The sequence below is a fragment of the Gorilla gorilla genome, chromosome 9, assembly GCF_029281585.2.
Source record: "Gorilla gorilla gorilla isolate KB3781 chromosome 9, NHGRI_mGorGor1-v2.1_pri, whole genome shotgun sequence".
In the NCBI taxonomy this organism is placed as follows: Eukaryota; Metazoa; Chordata; class Mammalia; order Primates; family Hominidae; genus Gorilla; species Gorilla gorilla.
Genome location: NC_073233.2, coordinates 62,799,806 through 62,822,493, shown reverse-complemented (window position 1 = coordinate 62,822,493; position 22,688 = coordinate 62,799,806). Strand labels below are relative to the sequence as shown.

At 36.1% G+C, this 22,688-nt stretch overlaps 1 protein-coding gene and 1 pseudogene across 1 annotated transcript; both read right to left on the bottom strand.

Annotated features, from left to right (window-relative positions):
* Positions 1–10,546: 10,546 nt before the first annotated feature.
* LOC101142447 (olfactory receptor 4A8-like) lies at positions 10,547–11,380 on the bottom strand (annotated as a pseudogene).
* A 5,870-nt stretch (positions 11,381–17,250) lies between these two features.
* Positions 17,251–18,261, bottom strand: LOC101127913 (olfactory receptor 4A8-like). The gene is made up of 2 exons (XM_004051096.3): positions 17,361–18,261; positions 17,251–17,252 (listed from the first exon to the last, which is right to left on the bottom strand). Coding segments are annotated over exons 1-2 (903 nt in total).
* Positions 18,262–22,688: the final 4,427 nt, after the last annotated feature.

Genomic DNA, 22,688 nt, shown 5'->3' with positions numbered 1-22,688 from the left:
GCAGAAGAGAGAATCAGTGCCAGCAGGGGAAATGCCAGACACTTATAAAACCATCAGAACTCATGAGAACTCACTAACAATTATGAGAACAGCATGGGGGAAACCAGCCCCCATGATTCAATTACCTCCCACCTGGTCCCTTCCACCACACATCAGGATAATGGAGATTACAATACAAAATGACATTTGGGTTAGGACACAGCCAAAATATATCAGAATGTTATGTAGTCCCAGGTATTTTTAAGGCTGAGGATTTCAGGGATAATGGTGGACAGGAGGCAGAACTAGATTGCAACGACAGACGAAGAAGCTTATGCAGGCCTGCTTTGTGAATTTTAGCTCCAGATTGACTGCAAGAACAAACCAGCCATCCTGAGAGGACCCACAGACCCTCTGAAAGAGGCAGACTGCTCCTGCAGGCCAAAGGAAGCACCTCAAATACTGTGAGTGCCTCAACCGCGGAAGTTGGAAAGGGAGACCCTCCTTTCTCGAAAACACACCCGCACTGGGGAAGCTGAAGGTCTGTTTGTCGGAGAAGTTCTCAACTTTACCTGGAGCTGAGTCAAGTTAGACAGCCAAGCCAAGAAAAATACAAGGGTAGAAGAAACAGCAGAAAGGCCCTGGGAGCTCACTGGATCCCCTAGCAGCCCATTCCCACCTGGCATCACAGGCATCCATCATGAGGGTGGCCAGAGGACCAGAGGGTGAAACTCCCCAGGGAGAAGGACTTCTCTGGCTGAACTTTGTAACAATTTGAAAGGGATGAGAAGCCTCATGGCCAGAACTTGGGGGAGGAATCAAATCTGGTTTGCAGACTTCACAGGTGGGGGAAGAACTAAAGCCCTTTTGTTTCACAGATGGGAGGCAGAAAACCTCAGGCAAGTTTTCAAGCCTGACTTGCCCTCCACCTGGAAACAGGCTCGGGCTGCTGAGCGGGGGACACGGTGGGAGTGAGACCAGCCCTTCAGTTTGCATGGGAGCTGGGTGAGGCCTGTGACTGCTGGGTTTCCCCCACTTCCCTGACATCCTGCATGACTCAGCAGAGGCACCCACAATCCTCTTAGGTACCTAAACCAGTGACCTCAGAATATCACAACCATCCCTCACAGCAGCCACAGCAAGACCCACCGAAGGAGAGTCTGAGCTGGGACACACCTAGCCCCACCCCCACCTGATGGTCCTTCCCTATCCACACTGGTAGTGGAAGACAAAGGGCATATAATCTTGGGAGTTCTAGAACCCCACCCATGGCTGGTCCCTCTTCACACTACTACAACTGATGCTTTCTGGAAAGTGCCACTTCCTGGCAGGAGGCCAGCTGGCACAAAAACAGAGCATTAAACTACCAAATCTAAAGACCCTCATGGAGTCCATTGCACCTCCACTGGAACAGGTGCTGGTATCCACAGCTGAGAGACCCACAGATGGTTCAAATCACAGGACTCTGTGAAGACAGCCTTCAGTACCAGCCCACAGCAGGGTAGACATGCTGGGTGGCTATATCCAGAAGAGAGACAACAATCACTGCAGGTTGGCTGACAGAAAACCACATCCAAAGGAAAAAGGGGAAAATACTACATCAAGCGAACACCTCGTGGGACAAAAATATCTGAATAACAGACTCCAGCCCTAGATCTTCCCTCTGACAGAGCCTACCCAAATGATAAGGAATTGCTAGAGACCTAGACATGCAAATACAAGAAACAAAAAGAACACCGGGAAATTTATCTAACAAAGAGATCTTGGCCTAAGCACATTGTCATCAGGTTATCCAAAGTTAAGATGAAGGAAAGAATCTTAAAAGCTGTGAAACAGAAGCCTCAGGTAACCTAAACAGGAAAACCTATCAGATTAACAGCAGATTTCTCAGCAGAAACCCTACAAGCTAGAAGGGACTGGGGCCCTATCTTCAGCCTCCCCAAACAAAACAATCATTAGCCAAAAATCTTGTAGCCAGCAAAACTAAGTATCATGTTTCAAAAGACAGTCTTTTTCAGACAAACAAATCGTGAGAGAATTTGCCGTTACCAAGACACCACTCAAGAACTGCTAAAAGGAGCTTGAAATCCTGGAACAAATCCTGGAAATGCAATGAAACAGAAACTCTAAACCATAAATCACACAGGACCTATAAAACAAAAATACAAGTTAAAAAGCAAAAACAAAGGAACCAAAGTACACAGGCAACAAAGAGCACAATTAATGCAATGGCACCTCTCATTTCAATGCTAACATTGAATATAACTGACCTAAATGCTTCACTTAAAAGATACAGAACAGACGAATGGATAAGAACTCACCAACCAACTATCTGTTACCTTCAGGAGACTCACCTAGCACATAAGGACTCATAAAATAAAAGTAAAGGGGTGGAAAGAGGCGTTTCATGCAAATGGACACCAAAAGCGAGAAGGAGTAGCTAGTCTTAGACAAAATAAACTTTAAAGCAATGGCAGTTAAAAGAGACAAAGAGGGACATTATATAATAGTAAAAGGCCTTGTCCAACAGAAAAATATCACAATCCTAAACATATATGCACTTAACACTGGAGCTCCCAAATTCATAAAACAATTACCAATAGACCTAAGAAATGAGATAGGCAGCAACACAATAATAGTGGGAGACTTCAATATTTCACTGACAGCACTAGACAGGTCATCAAGACAGAAAGTCAACAAAGAAACAATGGATTTAAACTATACCTGGGAACAAATGGACTAATAGATATATACAGAATATTTCATCCAACAACTGCAGAATGCACATTCTATTCAACAACACATGGAATGTTCTCCAAGGTAGACCATATTATGGGCCATAAAATGAGCCTCAATACGTTTAAGAAAGTTGAAATTAAATCAAGCACTCTCTCTGACCACAGTGGAACAAAACTGGAAGTCAACTCCAAAAGCCACGTTCAAAACCTTGCAAATACATTGAAATTAAACAACCTGCTCCTGAATGATCACTGGCTGAAAAAAGAAATCAAGATGAAAATTAAAAAATTCTTTGAACTGAAAAATAATAGTGACACAACCTATCAAAACTTCTGGGATGCAGAAAAGGCAGTGGTAATAGGTAGTTTATAGCCCTAAATGCCTCCATTAAAAAGACAGAAAAAAACACAAATTGACAATCTAAGGTCATACCTCAAGGAACTAGAGAAACGCAAACAAACCAAACCCAAACTCAACAGAGGAAGTAAATAACAAAGATCAGAGCAGAGCTAATTGAAATTGGAAAAAACAAAAAATGTGGAAGATAAATGAAAAAAAAAAACTAGTTCTTTGAAAAGATAAATAAAATTGATAGACCATTAACAAGATTAACCAAGAAAAGAAGAGAGAAAATCCAAATAACCTCACTAACAAACAAAACAGAAAATATTACAATCTACGCCAGTGAAACACTAAAGATCATTCAAGGCTACTATGAACACCTTTATGCACATAAACTAGAAAACCAAGAAGAGATGGAGGAAATTCCTGGAAAAATACAACCCCCCTAGTTTAAATCAGGAAGAGTTAGATACCCTGAACAGACCAATAACAAGCAGCAAGATTGAAATGGTAATTTAAAAATTACCAGCAAAAAAAGTCCTGGACTCTGGCTGACAATATGATCATTTATATTGAAAATCCTAAGGACTCCTCCAGAAAGCTCCCAGAACTGATAAAAAAGAATTCAGCAATGTTTCCAGATACAAGATTAATGTAAGCAAATCAGTAGCTCTTCTATACACCAACAGCAACCGAGCAGAGAATCAAATCAAGAACTCAACCCCTTTTAAAATAGCTGCAAAAAAAAAAGGAATATAGTTAACCAAGGAGTCAAAAGACCTCTACAAGTAAAACTCTGCTGAAAGAAATCATAGATGACATGAGAAAACAGAAACACATCCCATGCTTATGGATAGGCAGAAATCATATTGTGAAAATGACCATACTGCCAAAAGCAATCTACAAATTCAGTGCAATCCCTATCAAAATTCCACTGTCCTTCTTCACTGCATTAGAAAAAACAATTCTAAAATTCATATGGAACCATAAAAGAGCCCACATATCCAAACCAAGGCTAAGCAGAAAGAACGAATCTGGAGGCATCACACTACCTAATTTGAAACTATACTATTAGGCCGTAGTCACCAAAACATCATGGTAATAGTACAAAAATAGGCACATAGACCACTGTAACAGAAGAGAACTCAGAATTAAACCCAAACGCTTACAGCCACCTGACCTTCAACAACAACAACAACAATGACAACAACAAAAATTAAACATAAAGTGGGGAAAGGACACCCTTTTCAACAAAGGGTGCTGGGATAATTGTCTAGCCACTCGTAGGAGAATGAAACTGAATCCTCATCTCTCACGTTAAACACAAATCAACTCAAGGTGGGTTAAGTACTTAAACCTAAGAGCTGAAATTACAAAAATTCTAGAAGATAACATTAGAAAAACCCTTCTACACATTGGCTTAGGCAAGGATTTTATGGCCAAGAACCCAAAAGCAAATGCAATGAAAGGAAAGATAAATACTTGTGACCTAAAAAAAAATACAAAGCTTTCGCATAGCAAAATGAACAGTCAGCCAGAATAAACAGTCAACCCACAGAGAAAGAGAAAATCTTCACAATCTGTACATCTGACAAAGGGCCAATATCCAGAATCTACAACAAGCGCTAACAAAACAGTAAGAAAAAAACAATCCCATCAAAATGGGCTAAGGACGTGAATAGGCAATTCTCCAAAGAAGATATACAAATGACCAACAAACATGACAAAACGCTCAACACCTCTAATGATCAGGAAAATGCAAATCAAAACCACCATGCACTACCACCTCACTCCTGCAACAATGGCCATAATCAAAAAATAAAAACAAAATAGTTGGTGTGGATGTAGTGAATAAGGAACACTTCTACACTGCTGGTGGGAATGCAAACTAGTACAGCTGCTGTGGAAAACAGTGCTGAGATTCCATAAAGAACTAAAGGTAGAACTACCACTTGATCCGGCAATCCCACTACTGGGTATCTATCCCAGAAGAAAAGAGGTCATTATACAAAAAAGATACTTGCACATGCATGTTTATAGCAGCACAATTTGCAATTGCAAATTTGCAGAACCAACCCAAATGTTCATCAATCAACAAGTGGATAAAGAAATTGTGGTATACATACATATATATATATATATATATATATGATGGAATACTATGCAGCCATAAAAAGGAATGAATTAACTACATTTGCAGTGGCCTGGATGAGATTGGAGATCATTATTCTAAGTGAGGTAACTCAGGAGTGGAAAACCAAACATCGTTTGTTCTCACTGATATGTGGGAGCTAAGCTATGAGGATGCAAAGGCATAAGAATGATACAATGGATTTTGGAGACTTGGGAGGAAGAGTGGAAGGGTGGTGAAGGATAAAAGACTACACATATGGTGCAGCGTATACTGGTTGGGTGATGGGTTCACCAAAATCTCACTAATCACCACTAAAGAACTCACTCATGTAACCAAATACCACCTGTACCCCAATATCTTATGGAAAAATTAAAATATACAATATAAAACAAAATAAAATTCATTAGAAATTTCTGCATATTTGAAAGTTAAGTAAATCACTTTTTAAAAACCTATTGGTGAAAATGGAAATAAGAAAATACTTTGAGCTTAATGTTTATAAAAATACAACCTACCAAAGCTTGTAAAAGTAACCTAAATCTTAGTTGTATTATTAGAAAATAATGAAGACTGAAAAATTAATGCACAAAACATTCATTGAAGAACACATTTCACTTAGCACAATGTCTCCCAGGTTCATCCATGATACTGCAAGTTATTTAAAAGCATCATATTGTACACTATAAATATATAATATTATTATTTACCAAATAAAAGTGAAATAAAATAATGAAGTTATTAAAGTCCTCCAGTTCCATACACTTTGTCAAAAATGGCAGGATTTTCTTTTTTTTAAGGTTAAATAATATGGTAGTTTATATATATAGTATAAGATTGTATTACATCTATGGGCATAAATTTTGAGCTACACAGAATGAATAAATTCTGGTAATGTAAGGTACAGCATGATGCTTGTAATTAATAACATAATATTAGGTATATATATGTATATATACGTATATATACGTATATATGTGTATATATATACGTATATACGTATATATACGTATATATATACATATATACGTATATACGTATATATATACGTATATACGTATATATACGTATATATATATATACACACACACACACACACTTAAATATCATTCTACATTGGATGCATATTGTCTTTGCCCATTCATCTTTGATACATTTTGTTTTCATATCTTGACTACTGTGAATAATGCTGCACTATACATGGAAGTGAAGTTATCCTGCAAGATATTGATTTCATTTCCTTTACATGTATTACAAAAAGTCACATTGCTAGATCATATTTTCGATTTTAATTTTTTGAGGAACTTCCATAGAGTTTCCTATAATGGCCATAGCATTTTACATTTCCAACAACAGTGCACAAGGGTTCTCTTTCCTCCACTGAAACATAAATGCCACATCATCTCACTTATATGCGCAATCTAAAAAATGTCAAACTCATAAAAGCCAGGGAGAATGGTGGTTTCCAGGGACAGGGGCTGAAGAAAATGAGATGTTGGCCAAAGTGTACAAGGTTTCAGTTATGTGGTATGAATAAATTCTGAAGAGCTCAGGTACAGCATGTTGATCAAAATTAGTAATAAATATTGGATACATGAAATTTGCTAAGTGATATACCTTAAAGGTTCTTGTCACAAATAAAGGTAACTATGTGAGATAATGGATTCATTAAATAGCTACACAGTGTAATCACTTCACAATGTATACACTTATCAAACATCTATTGTATACTTTAAGTACATAAAATATATGTGAAGTATAACTCGATAACACTAGAAACAACAAAAACAGACTATGATTGAAAGACAACAACAAAATACGTTACCAACATGCTTGGTATGGCAAAAGCAGGGGAAACTGGACTGTCAGTGCTCACGGTCCAAAATGCCATCAACAATGTCCATCATTGCTCCCTACCATAGCGTAAATAGCCAGGGAAACCACCAACAACCTTGTGATAGCTTACTTCATTGCATATCTCAATATGGTGGAAATAGCATCTTGTCATTATATTATATATTTGGGTTATATGATTGTCCCAGTACTTTAGTCTTATTTATTACTCATGTGGAGTAATCCATTGTCAATTGCAATTGTACAACAAACATTGTCATTTCTAAACAGAGGATACCTTTTCCAGTAAATGAAGTAAAGCAAATTACTCACCACAGTAGAATTCACCACTATGACCACATTTCCCATTACCAAGAAGCTATTGTCTAGATAGAATATTGGAATACCTCCTAAAGGGTGAGTCATAGTGCCATGACTCATGGTTTAATACCACTCCCTTTGGTGCTGTCAACATGACAGTAAGTTCTCATGAGATCCTGTCATTTATAATTGTGTGTTACTTTCCCTGCTTGCTCCTGCTGCTGTCTAGTAAGATATACCTGTTACCACTTTGCCTTCCACCATGATTGTAAATTTCCAGAGGCCTCCTCAGAAATCAAACAGATGCCAGAATCATTCTTCCTGTAAAGTCTGTGGAACAATGAGCTAACTAAACCTCTTTTCTCTACAGATTAACCAGTTTCAAGTATTAATATTTTTATAGCAATCCAAGTATTCACTAATACAAAGAATGTCTAAAAATTTGATAGTGTAATTCTTAATTTGGGGATGTAGTCATTAACGACGAGACACGTATCTGCTTAAGATTCAGTGGAAAGCTGAAGTATTTAATAAGTGACTCTAACTGTGCAGATTGAACTCCAAACTTTTTTTTTCACCCCTCTGAACTGCTAATATTTCTACTCACTCTTTCAAGCTTTCACCTATTTGGGGAATTAGAAGGGAGAAATGAATGTAGTCTCAACATATCTCTATGCTACTCAGTAATAAGCTAAGTATTTGAGTGGTGGGAAAAGTCATCATAACCAGTGGACCCACATTACAAATAATACAAAAAAAAAAATTTCCTCAGCACAAAGAAAGCAATATTACTTGAATATCACATTTATAGAAAATAATGAAGATAGTAGAAATAGTATATGCAGAGTAAATATTCTTCTCTTGATTTATAAAATTAATTGTTTAAAGTGAGATTAATAAAAATATATTCTGAAGTTTATAACGTGTAGCAGTAAACTATAAAAAACAATTTCAAAATGCTGTGGGATATAAGAATAATTACATATTCCAAAGATTTTTTCATTTCTATTTAGAAACTGAATGCTGCCAACAGCCAGCTGGAAGGGGATCCTTCCTCAGCCAAGCCTTCATATGAGACTCTAGTTGAGCCAGCACCATGATTAGAGCTTTGTGAAATACATTGAAACACAGGAACCAGCTAAGCCATTCTCAGTTTCCTGACCTACAGAAATTGAGAATGTGTACATATGGTTTGAATCACTAAGTTTTGGAGTAATTTGTTATGACTAAGTAACTCATAAATATATCTAGAATATTCTTCAAATATTAAAAATTATGCCATAAATATTTAGTGAAACTATGAATCAAAGAAAAAGGTATAATGGAAATAAGCAAATAGTTAGAAATAAGCAATAACAAAAACATATCAAAATGTGCGAGGTGTGATTAAAACAGTACTTAAAGAAAAATGTATAGCAAAAATGCTTACATTTAAAACAAAGGTTTAAAAGCAGCCATCTAAGCCTTTACCTTAAGAAGCAAAAACAAGAGAAGCAAATAAAAGTCAAGCTAATTAAACAAATGGACATAATAAACATGAAATTAAAAGTCAATAAAATGAAAAGCATGAGATAGAATAAATAAATTAGCCAAAATTTGGTACTTTTATAATAAAACTGATAAATTTCTGGCAAGAGTGATCAAGAGAAAACAAAGAGAAATTCAAACGACCAGTATCAGAAATAAACAAATCATCCCTTAGATCATTTATACTTTAAAAGGGTAGAAAAAGATTGTTATGAAAAACATTACTTCAATTATTTCGACAGTATAGATGATAGGTAAAATGTAGGAAAAGCACAACCTTCTAAAAATGACACAAAGAGAAATTGAAACACTTCTATATCCTTCCATGTAATGAGCTATACTTAATTGTAGAGAACATGATAGTGTTTTAGAAAACCCTAAATAATCTACAGAAATAACTTTGTAGGAATAAGAACTGAATTTAGAGATCTTATGGAACTCGAGTGCCAAATAAATAATTCAATTTCCTTTACATATACTAGCGACAATAAAAATTGGAATTTTGTTTTAAAATAAAAACCTGTGATGCAATCTGAAAACATAAATACTTTGGAATAGATCAGGAAGATCCCTACACTAATAAAAATTGCAAAACTCTCCAAAAATAAATATTTAAAATACCTATTAGATACATTGTATTCAGGAATTAGAAACCCAGTGTTGTTAAGATGTTGTTAGTGCAAGATGATTTATGGATCCAACTCAACATGAATAAAATTCCATTACACTCTTTTTGAGATGTAGACAATTGTTCTGCGTGCTGCTCTGCAAAGTGACTCTGCCACTCCCCCATCAAGGGTTACCTACTATTTCTTTAAAACCTCTTATCTGCGGTAGACATGGGACCTGTCTGACTAATAGAATATGGTGCCAGTGACATTGCGCCAATTGTGGACATAGCCGTTAACTGGCCTGACACCTCTACTTTCTATTAATGGGATCTCTGAGCACCATGTAAAACGCCTGACTCCCCTTTTGGTTCTTCTGGTTTTCATCTAAATGGATAGGAAGGGGGACCCAGTGGATCTCCTACAGTCATCTCTTCCAATATACTATAAATGTAAAGCAAGTTAACCTGCATCCTACAACTACCCGGTTATCAGATGAAAAAGACAGTGACTCCAGTCCTTGCCAAACAAAATAGAAGAAATACTCAGCCAACAACTGCCTGAATTCCTGTCCCCCTAAAAATTGAAATAAATTAAATGGTGGTGGTTTTAACTCACAAAAACTGTGGAACCTTGCACCATTCATGACGGGAGGACCAGAATAAAAAGTAGCACCTCGGCTGGGCACGGTGGTTCATGCCTGTAATCCCAGCACTTTAGGAGGCTGAGGTGGGTGGATCATGAAGTCAAGAGTTTGAGACCAGACTGGCCAAGATGGTGAAACCCCATCTCTACTAAAGATGAAAAAAAAAAATTAGCTGGGCAAATAGCCTGTAATCCCAGCTATTTGGGAGGTTGAAGCAGAGAATTGCTTCAACCTGGGAGATGGAGGCTGCAGTGAGCCGAGATCATGCCACTGCACTCCAGCCTGGGCAACAGAGTGAGACTCCATCTCAAAAAAAAAAAAGTGACACCTCAATATGTGATGATTCCATAACAATCTAACAATCTCATGGGAAAGACGTTGTCTACATATACCTACATAAAAGACGAGGAACACTCTTAATCAAACTGCAGTAAAGTTTTTACACCAGAGTTGTTTTTAAGGCAATTCTCTTCTCTAAATTTCTCAGTGTGTATATTAATGGATTCAACATGGGTGTGTGTTAACTGTATAAAACACAGTCATGAATTTATCAATAGGAAAGTTCAAAACAGGTGTAACATACATGAAAACACAGGGAACAGAAAAGAGGACAACCACGGCAATGTGGGAGATGCAGGTAGACAGGGCTTTACGCCTCCCTTCCTGACTGTAAGTTTTAAAGGAGTTTAGGATGACTCCATAGGAGATTAGTAGAAGGGTGAAGATGACCATACAGGTTGCTCCACCATTGGCAATCACAGTGAGACCTATAAAGTAGGTGTCAGTGCACGTTAGTTCCAATCATGTGTAAATGTCACAGACAAAGTGGACAATGACAATGGGGCCACAGAATGGGAGACTATACACAACTGCAGTTTGAAACACAGAATGTACAAAACCTCCAGTCACAGCCACCACCAAGAGAAGGATGCAAACCTGTCGATTCATTATGGTCAAATAGTGCAGTGGCTTACAGATAGCCACATAGCGATCATAGGCCATCACCACCCAAAGGAAGATCTCAGCACCACCAAATAAGTGGTTGATAAATAGCTGGCCCATGCAGGCTTGGAAGGAAATAGTCTTTTTATCACAGAGTAAGTCTACAATCAATATGGGAACAATGGTGGTGGAATACACTGCATCTGTAAATGACAGGCAGGCAAGGAAGAAGTACATTGGTGAGCCCAAGGAGGGGCTGGCAATAATAGTCACCACAATGAGTAGGTTCCCCACCATAGTAACAATATATGTGAGTTAAAACATGAAAAATAATGCATTTTGCATATCAGAATCCTGAGTTGGGCCAAGGAGGACAAATCCTGTAACAGTGTTACTCAGTCCTACTTAGTATTTCTCTAAAGCTTGCGTCACAGTTGAGAGCTCAGGAGAACAGGACAGGTAATGAAATAATGAACAGGAATACGATTACATCCATGATGTCACAGAGCACATCTTCATTGTTGTATCCTCAATAGTGATTTACTCAGACGATAAACATTTTGTAAGTCTCTACTGAGTTCCTCATGTCCTCAAAGATTTTATTTTGAGCCTATAGGTAACAGCTTCTGCCTCTAAGTTTTAGCGAATATTCTGTATAGAAGAAGAGTTAAAGGCCAAACAGCCATTCATATATTTCATAACTTCTGATTTAGAACATATTTCTTGGCACAGAAGTCAGCTATGATATATAGGCAACACAGTATTGGTCTCAAGAAGGTTACTTTCTCATTGTGGTAATAAACTCTAAATTGATGTAGACTCAGTGCTTTGAGTTTGTAGTTGTTGCAGTGTCTTTACTGTATGATCTGTGTAGCATCGAAAATAACATCTTCTGAGATATCTCACTGAGTACTATGACATTCCACAGTTACGCTTTCGGGGTCCTCCATGACTCAAAAGATGTTCAGTCTTTATAAATATCTCATTAAGTGTCAAGAGACTGGACATTAACCTGTATAAATAGTAAAATCCTATTTATCACATTATTCCCTGTAGCAATTACGTGGTCTGACCCTCTGTTTGCCTTATAAGAAGCTGTACATCCCTGCATTTTATCCGTACCTATTCCACAATTTTTTATCACATTTACATACAATATCCTGATTTTCATCAACTAATTTTGAACTCAAGAAAACTAACTGATGACTATCACCAACTGCCATATTAGCTGTGAGTATTTATTTCCAAATTCTTCAGGTGAACTAGATAGTGAGACAGGAGAAAATAGACACTGTAGAAAGAGTTACAGAACAGTGGTACATGGTTTTATTTATAACACTATTTAGATACTGACAGTACTCAAAAATTGAATCTTAGTGTCCAGATTCCAAAAATAAGCATACTCAAAGAGAAATTCTAAGTTCACTGTAAGATGACATCAATTTGAGTCATTTTCTGAATGCATTTACATGTCTGTCTCAGCTTGCTCATTGGAAAACAATGTGATTAAATTAGATAAACTGAGAATCCTTCCTAGTCAACCACCTACGAAACTATCAGTGCACCACTCCCTTATTCTATTCTGCTTTTTTCATTTTTCATATATTTATAATTAGATGGCAATTTCCAAGCTCATGACTGTTACATGAACAATGGCAGTCAGTGGTAGATGTTTCATGATTAGTGTGAGTAACTTATGACTATAAGTTTCTCACTCAATATGTGCCTATTTCATATCCAAGAAATCCTTGGAGAGAAAGCATAGCATGTGGTGAATAATGTGGACAGAGGAACCACACTGCCTCAGTTATAACCCCAGCTTTACCACTTACTATGTGACTTTGGGTCACTTACTAAACTTCTCTAAGTCTCACTTTCATTTAAAAACTCTAGCATATCCGTAAGACCACTTCTTTTCTAAGTAAAAGCATGTCTCTATATCTCTCCAATCTCATCCCAGGAAATTAAGAACTTTCACTCACTTTTACAAACAATGGTATATATTACAAAACATTACACCTAGAGGACCAGATATCAACTGAAGACTTACTCTACCTTGGGCAGAATTAACTTTTTTTGATATCTCCTGGGTTGTTCTATCAGAAAAATAATTCTTCCATTTATGTGTGTAGACACAGTCTATGAATTTTACATCAACAATATTTTAGAAAGAGACAGTAAGGTCATTAAAGATTAGTTAATTAGAATATTTGGAACAAATTCAAATTAAGTAGCCTATCTGTATACTTTTTTCTTACAAAATCCCTAGAGGTAAAAGAACTGATTCTTGCTAGGAAGAATAGCTAAATGACAAGTAATGTGAAATGCCTGTAATATGAAAAAAATAATTTTAAAGTAAATTGAATAATAAATTATGAGTTTCATGTTAAGAAATATTTAGGTAAGGCAAGCAATATTTCAGCCAGAATAAGAGAGAACCAGCCCCAGGTTCTCGTCTCTAAAAATATTCCTGTTAAAGAGGGCCTTACCCTTCCTGTTAGAAAGTCCGTTTTCAAGAAGCACTGAGGCTCAGAGGCAGAGATCCCAAGAATGGAAGCTGACATTCTGATTCTTGCAAAAATAGGTAATCATGGTGCTGCAGTTTTAGGTTAGAGTACAGGTTTTTGATCAAGACCTGTATCTATGTCAGATATAACCATAATGATCAGTAGCCCACTGATATGGTTTGGCTATGTCCCCACCAGAATATCAACTTGAATTGTATCTTCCTCATTTTTCTCTTGCCACAGCCATGTAAGAAGTGGCTTTTACCTCCCACCATGATTCTGCAGCCTCCCTAGCCCTATGGAACTGTAAGTCTAATTAAACACCTTTTTCTCCCCAGTCTTGGGTATGCCATTATCAACAGTGTGAAAATGGACTAATACATTCATTAATTCAAGTTTTAAATTTTATTCCCATATCAATTCAATAACTGTTTCTACAATAAAGAAATTTTTATTTGCCATCAAGGGAGCAGTATTTAAGGACTTCCATTGTTATTTCCATGACTTGGCTTACCACTGGGTCCATTGAACCCCTTCATCTCATTATACCTTTAGTTAAATATTGAATCTTTATGTCAAAAGAGCCTTAGATAAAGAGTCTCATGTATACCTATCCGAACCAGCTAAAGTATTTATCACATAACAGGCTACACTAAAAGTTGGTCATTTTCAACTTACCTAACATATGGATTAAATTATTCCACCCCAAATGTAATATGTATTACTGCTAAAATTCAAACAGCATGTCTATAAGTGCTGTGCTGTGTTACTGGCAAGTGCTAAAACTTGCACAAATGTGTTTAATTCTGAAGAACTATCAGATATGATCAAAGATACTGAGGTTTAAATTATTATTCCAAGATGAAGAACTAATGTAAAAATAGGACCTGTTTCTCAATATCAGTGTGGAAGTAAATCCTTCCTCAGCAAAGCTTTTATATAAGATAGTAACCCCAACCAGCACCTTGATTAGAGTTCAGTTTTGTGAGAGACCTTGAAGCATGGGAACCTGTTAAACTAGCCTTAGTTTCCTGACCTACAAGAATTGACAAAGAGTACATATTGTTTGAGTCACTAAGTTTTGAAATAATTTGCTGTGAATAAATAAATAATATAAATATATCTAGAATATGCTTCAAATATTGGGAAACATATCAATAAATATTTAGTGAACTTATGAATCAAAGAAAAAAGTATAATGGAGATAACCAAATATTTAGAAATCAGCAATAACAAAAACATATCCAAATGTGTAAGGTGTAATCAAAACAGTACTTAAAGAAACATGTATAGCTATAAATTCTTACATTTAAAACAAATGTTAAAAAGCAGCTATCTGAGTCTTCACTTTAAGAAGCTAGACTAAGAAAAGTAAATAAAAGCCAAGGTAAGTACATGAAAGGACATAAATATAAGATCAAAAACAATAAAATACAAAACTTAAAATAGAGTAAATTAAAGTAGCCGAAAGTTGTAATTTTATAATGAAATTGATAAATTGTCAGCAAGAGTGATCAAAAGAAAAGAAAGAGAAAATCAAATACCAACATCAGAAATCATAAAACAAATAATGACCCCATAGATCCTTTAGACTTAAAAGATTAGAAAGGGATTGTTATGAAATACATCATTTCAATTATTTTGACAGCTTAGACAAATTAGGTAAAATGTAGGGAAAGGGCAACCTTCTAAAATTGACACACACAACAAAACTGAAACACCCCATGTCTCTTTCCAAGTAATGTGTTTTCTTTACGTGTACATAACGTGATAGTGCTTCAGAAAACCCTAAAAAATAACTTTGTAGGAATAAGAAGTAAATGTAGCAAATTTATAGGACTCAAGTGCCAAGTAAAAAATTCATTTTCCTTTACATATACTTGCAACAATGACAATTAGAATATTTTTAAAAAATTAAAAATCTGTGATAAAATCTGAAAACATAAATACTGAGGAATAGCTAAGGAAGATGCCTACATGAATATAAACTACAAAACCCTTCAAAACTAAACATTTGAAATACCTAACAGATATACTGTATTCAGGAATTAGAAAACCCACTATTTCTAAGATGTTGTCAGTACAGGATGATTTATGGATCCAACTTAAATGAATAAAACTCCAATATGCTTTTTTTGAGATGTAGACAATTGTTCTGCATGCTACTCTGCAAAGTGACTTTGCCACTTCCACATCAAGGATTATCTTCTGTATCTGTAAAACCTCAAATCTGGGTGGTCGTGTGATCACTATGACAAATAGAATATGATGCAAGTGACATTGTGCCAGTTCTGGACATAGCCCTTAACTGGTTGGACCCATCTACTTTCTACCACTGGGATCTCTGAGCACCATGTAAGAAGCTGGACTATTCTCTGGAGTGATCTTATGTTCCTTCATCTAAGGGATAGGAAGAGGGATCTAGTGCATCTCTTACTGTCATCCCTTCCAATAGGCCATCAATAGGAGTTAAGTTATCCTGTGTTTACATAAATCTCAGTTATCAGCTGAATAAGACAGTGACTTCAGTCCTTGCCAAACAAAATAGAAGAAATACCCAGACAACTACTATCTGAATTCCTGACTCACAAAATTTTGAGATAAAATAAAATGATGGTTGTTTGAAATCACAAAAACTGTGGAGCCCTGCACCGTACATGAAGAAATCACCAGAATAAAAAGTGGCAAGTCAAGATGTGGTGCTTTCATAACAACAATTGAAAGTGTATGGCATTGGCTTTAGTATACAAAATTAGGGGGCTTCAGGATATCATAAGTAAAGGCTGAAAATACATATGTAACTGTTCTGGAGGCTGTAAAAAAAGTGAGTCACTATCTAGTGCTGAAAAAATTTAGTAATTCTGTCACCTATAGTAAGGTAGAAAATAAAAAATGTACTTAAGTGAATAGGTGGATTTGGCTAAAATTTCCAAATAGAATATTGAAAGTTACAGTGTTTCTTATAGCATTGTATCTTAAGTCATAGATTTTTAAAGAAATATATATTACTTAAAAGATTAACTGTTACATTTTCAGACACAATTTACAAGAAACATAAAAGAGCCAGAATTTGATGGTCTCAAAGATAAAAGTGATTTCCCTTTCCAGTCTCTGCAAAGAGCTAAGTATTATAAAAGTAAGAAAGGTCATCAAAATAAAAGTCATTTCAAAGTTGTGGATGTTAAGACACGTTGAAAAGACTTCAGAAAAATTTAATGGTGTGTCTGAAAAGTACTTTAAACTATACAAACATAATTCTAAGATTTTTAAGAGTATTTTCTGATGGCAAATAGAGTTTCAGCTCAAATCTGAGAAGGGCCAGTTTCAAAGACATTTGTGAATATGGTGCTTTTATATTCCACAAGCCTTTAAATAAATTACCCAGAGGGAAGCACCATAGCCTTCCCTTTTCAACAGGAGCATCTAGTTTAATTACCTATTCCTCCCTTTCTCCATTCTGTGTTGGGCATATGGAAGAAATACCCTGACTCAATAGATGTGTAATAGAGAAAAAACATAATTTAAAATGTGCATAATAGGACCTGAACCCAAGCAGTCCCATCCACTCTCAGTCTGGATACAGAGGTTGAGATCTTGAACTTCAAACAGATGCCATGATGGGATGACTTCTTAATTGAGCTGCGAGCATCTAAGTCCTGCCTTTCCATTTTGGGATCCTTGAATTATCCTTCAAAGTCTGAAAACTTCAATGGGAAGATCTTGTCTACACACCTCCTTACCTACAGGAGGGTGGACACTCTCATTCTAAATATAGTTAGTTTTACACAAGAGTTTTTCTACAGCATTTCTCATCTCTGAATTTCTCAATGTGTATATAAAACGGTTCAACATCGGTGTAATAAATGTAAAAAATACACTCATGAATTTATCAATAGGAAAGTTTGAAACAGGTCTAACATATATGAAAATACAGGGAACAAAAAACAGGACAACCACGGTAATGTGGGAGCTGCAGGTAGACAGGGCTTTAAGCCTCCCTTCCTGACTGTAAGTTTTAAGGGAGTTTTGCATGACTCCATAGGAGATGAGTGGAAGGGTAAAGATGACCACACACATTGCTCCACCATTGAAAACCACAGTGAGGCCTATAAAGTAGGTGTCAGTGCATGCTAGTTCCAATAATGGGTACATGTCACAGAAAAAGTGATCAATGACTTTGGGGCCACAGAAAGGGAGACTGTACACAACAAGAATTTGAAATGCAGAATGCACAAAACCTCCAGTCACAGCCAACACCAAGAGAAGGATGCAAATCTGTCGATTCATGATGGTCAAATAGTGCAGTGGCTTACAGATGGCCACATAGTGATCACAGGCCATTACCACCAGAAGGAAGATCTCAGTACCACCACACAAGTGGTTTATAAATACCTGGCCCATGCAAGCTGGGAAGGAAATAGTCTTTTTATCACAAAGTAAGTCTACAATCAATATGGGAGAAATGGTGGTGGAATACACAGCGTCTACAAAAGACAGGCAGGCAAGGAAAAAGTACATTGGGGAGCCCAAGGAGGGGCTGGCAATAATAGTCACCACAATGAGTACGTTCCCCACCATAGTCACAATATATGTGAGTAAAAACATGACAAATAATGCATTTTGCACATCAGGATCCTGAGAAAAGCCCAGGAGGACAAATTCTGTAATATTGTTATTCTGTCTCATTTACTCTTCTTTCAGAAGGTGTATCAGAGGTGAGAGCTCAGGAGAATAGGATATGTAATGAAATAGTGAACAGGAATATGATTACATCCATGATGTCACAGAGCACGTCTTCATTGTTGTGTCCTGAATAGTGATTTACACACAATAAACATTTAGTAAGTCTCTATTGAGTTTCTCATCCAAAGAGCCCATCTTCCTTTGATGATTCTATTTCTCCTCAAAGATTTTATTTTCAGCCACAGATAAAGGCTTCTACCTCTATGTTTTAGTGAATATTCCATACAGAAGGAGTGTTAAAGTCCCAATAGCCACTCATATATTACATAACTTCTTATTTAAAACATTTTTTCTTGGCATAGAAGTCAGCTATGATGAATAGACAACGGGTTCTTGGTTTTAAAAAACTTACTATTTGGTAGTGGTAATAAACTGTATATAAATAAATTGACATAGATTTGGCCCTTTGTGTCTGTATTTCTGGTATCTTTATAGTATGATCTGGGTCGCACCAAGAATAACATTTTCTGAAGTATCTCACTCAGTACTCTGGCCATCTACTGTTAGACTTCATTCCTTCATACCTCTAAGGATGTTTAGTCTTCATTGGTCTTTCATTAAATGCTAAAAGACAGGACTCCAAACTGTATGAATAACTATGATATTTTTTATTATATTGTTCCCTTTGGCAATTACTTGGTCTGACTCTCTGTCCACCTTATAAGAAGCTGTGATTCTCTCCATTTTATCCTTGCTTATATTCCAATTTTTACATCACTTACATACAATATTCAAATTTTCAGCAGTTAATTTGTACTCAAGTGAACTAACTCATGGCTATCACAAACTACAAAATATGCCATGAGTATTTTTTTTTCTGAATTCTTGGGATTAACTAGGTAGAGAGAGAGGAGAAAATAGACACTGTAGAAAAAGGTACAGAACAGTGGGATGCGGTTTTATTCATAACACTATTTAGATACCAAGAATATGCAAAAAAAGAATCTTAGTTACCAGATTCCAAAACAAAGCATATTCTAGTGTAAAAAGGCATGGATTTGGGTCATTTTATGAATGGATTTACAAGTCTATTTCAATTTCCTCACTGGAAAACAATAAGATTACATTTGAGAAATTCAGAACTTTCTGGTCAACTATCTACAGAACTATTAGTGCACCTCTCCTTTATGATATTCTGCTAACAATTTCTTTTCTTTTTTTATAAATTTATAATTAAATAAAAATTTCCCAGCTCATGACCCTTACATGAAAAATGGCAGTCAGTGGGACATGGAATTTCATGATTACAGTGAGTAAATAGTGTCTATAAGTCCTCACCCAGTATGTACCTATTTAAGATCCAAGACATTCTTACAGAGAAAGTGTAGCATATAGTGAATAATGTGGACACTGGAGCCACACTGCTTCAGCTACAACTGCATCTTCACTATTTTTTATGAGATTTTGGGTCATTTACTAAGGCTCTCTGTCCCTTACTTTCATCATTTTATAAGGGGGATCCCAATAGTCCCTACCTCTTAGAGTTGTTGTTTTATTAAAACCAAGTAAAGTGCCTAGAACACTGGCAGGCACCTGGGAAGGGCTCAAAAAATGATAGCTATTATTAGTGTTCTTGAATGCTTCTCTGTGAACATAAAATCAAAACAAATCATGCAGATCTTTGTCAACTTGAAAAGATTTATAAACGTAGTCCAGGAAAAAATAAGACAAGATACCTATAACTCAGGAAAGCCTTTTGGGCGCACAGAATAAAATTATATGCCTTAGAAAATAATGATTTAATAATATGAGTAGTAATTTTACCTGTGATGAAATATATGTTGATGAGAAGCATAGAATTATGGTGAAAAATTTGGACCCACTATCAGGGAGCGCTCAGGAAACGAAAAGAAGGCTAAAATCAGAAATCAGATAAATTGTAGTTAATAAATGAGTATTGACAAGCTATAAGAAAATTAATGAGATAATTAAGTGAGGTTAGCGTTCTTTAAAATCTGCTTCAGAAATATTCCTTTTAGTGAGGAAATACTGGAAGTGCAACCTCCTGTGGCTTGCTGGGGTGACTCAGGAGGCTTTTTGGGGTAGCCATAAAAAACACAGACAGGATTCTAATTAAAAGAGAGAAAACAAAATTCAAAAGAAAAAAAAACATTGTTTTGCAAAGTCTCTAGATCTGACAGTTAAGGAAAAACTTACATTACAGAGAACAATGAGACAAGTACAGATACAAACCCAAACTTTCTGAGTACTCACTGCTGCGGAAAACGGCAAGATTACTAAACCTCAAATGTAGACAGGATGATTCAATTTACATAGATCTGGCAGTGGCAGAGGACATGTGCAGAGAGAGTTTGAGCTGTCCCTAGAATCCAACTGTGATGAAAAATCCACATGTCTCATTCACATTACTAATTCCAGCTGATTCCAGAGTTCTGTCACTGTTGAATCTATAGACTGATAGAGATGCACCTGCTGAAGAACACAAGGGAATAATGTAGTCTATAGACTATTCTGTTATTTATTCACACATTATTTGCTGCAAGGTTTAGTGCCTTTTCCTCCTTTCATCATCAAAACTAGATTTCAACAGGATAATTCTTTCAGCAATTTAAATGTTTACTTGTAAAAAATAGGTATGTAAACTGTCTTCTATAATTTAAGTAAATAAAAATATAATACCTTAGAAACTGAAAGATAGCATTACTAGGGTTTCAATGTAAACTGCTAAGTTAACATTTTTCTAGAAAAAAATGATTTAACATAATTTCCTAAGGACATGACATTTTCAAATGATAAAAGGTCATAAAAACATAAAAATCTCTATAATATTATATTTCACAGTCACAGTTTTATAAATCTATTTAAATGACAGTAGACTGTATACTTTTCTGAGCCTATATTCCTACTAGCATGTTTGCTGAGATTACATTTAGATACATAAATAAAAACCTATATTATGCTTCAGAATATAAGAGGCATTGGTTCCTTCACATTCAAACACACTAGGCATGTTCTGCAATTTTAAACTCTGTAATCAAATATATCTGAAAGTGATTGTACACCTTTACTAATATATCATATAAAATATAATATCCCGTAAACAAATATGATTATAAAACAATTGGTTTATATACATGTGATATGAAACATGTTTTTCTTCTTATTTGGCAAATAGAAAAGGAAAACAAATTAGTCTATATATTAAAACCAAATATACATTGCATATTTTGAGAATTTTTCACGTTTGCTAGCTTAATTTTCCCAATTAGAATTCTTCAGCAACATCATATGGTATTTAAGAAATGAGCTACATTCAACATATCACATGAATTTTCAATAAATATCTCTTGTCAGTGGTTTCAAATACTCACATTATGGTCCAGAAAACTGTTGTGGGAAGTCAGGGACCTCGAATGGAGGGACCGGCTGAAGCCACGGCAGAGGAATGTGGATTGTGAAGATTTCATGAACATTTATTAGTTCACCAAATTAATACTTTTATAATTTCTTACACCTGTCTTTACTTCAATCTCTGAACATAAATGGTGAAGATTTCATGGACACTTATTACTTCTCCAATCAACACCCTTGTGATTTCCTATGCCTGTCTTTACTCTAATCTCTTAATCGTGTCATCTTCCTAAGCTGAGGAGGATGTAAGTCACCTCAGGACCCTGTGATGATTGTGTTAACTACAAAAATTGTAGAGCATGTGTGTTTGAACAATATGAAATCTGGGTACATTGAAAAAAGAACAGGATAACAGCAATGTTCAGGGAACAAGAGAGGTAACCTTAAACTCTGACTGCTGGTGAGCTGGGTGGAACAGAGCCATATTTCTCTTCTTCCAAAAGCAAATGGGAGAAATATCACTGAATTATTTTTCTCAGCAAGGAACATCCCTGAGAAAGAGAATGCATCCCTGAAGGTAGGCCTCTGAAATGGCCACTTCAGGGGCGGCTGTCTTTTACGGTCGCAGCTGTAGGGATGAAGTAAGCCCCAGTCTCCTGTAGCATTCCCAGGCTTTTTAGGACGAGGAAATTCCCACCTAATAAATTTTGGTCAGACCGGTTGTCTGCTCTCAAACCCTGTCTCCTGATAAGATGTTATCAATGGCAATTCATGCCCAAAACTTCATTACCAATTTTAATTTCGCCCCAGTCCTGTGATCTTGCCCTGCCTCCATTTGCCTTGTGATATTCTATTACCTTGTGAAGCATGTGATCTTTGTTACCCACACCCTATTTGTACACTCCCTCCCCTTTTAAAAGTCACTAATAAAAACTTGCTGGTTTTGTGGCTTAGGGGACATCATGGAACCTGCCAATATGTGATGTCTCCCCTGGACACCCAGCTTTAAAATTTCTCTCTTTTGTACTCTGTCCCTTTATTTCTCAGACTGGCCAATA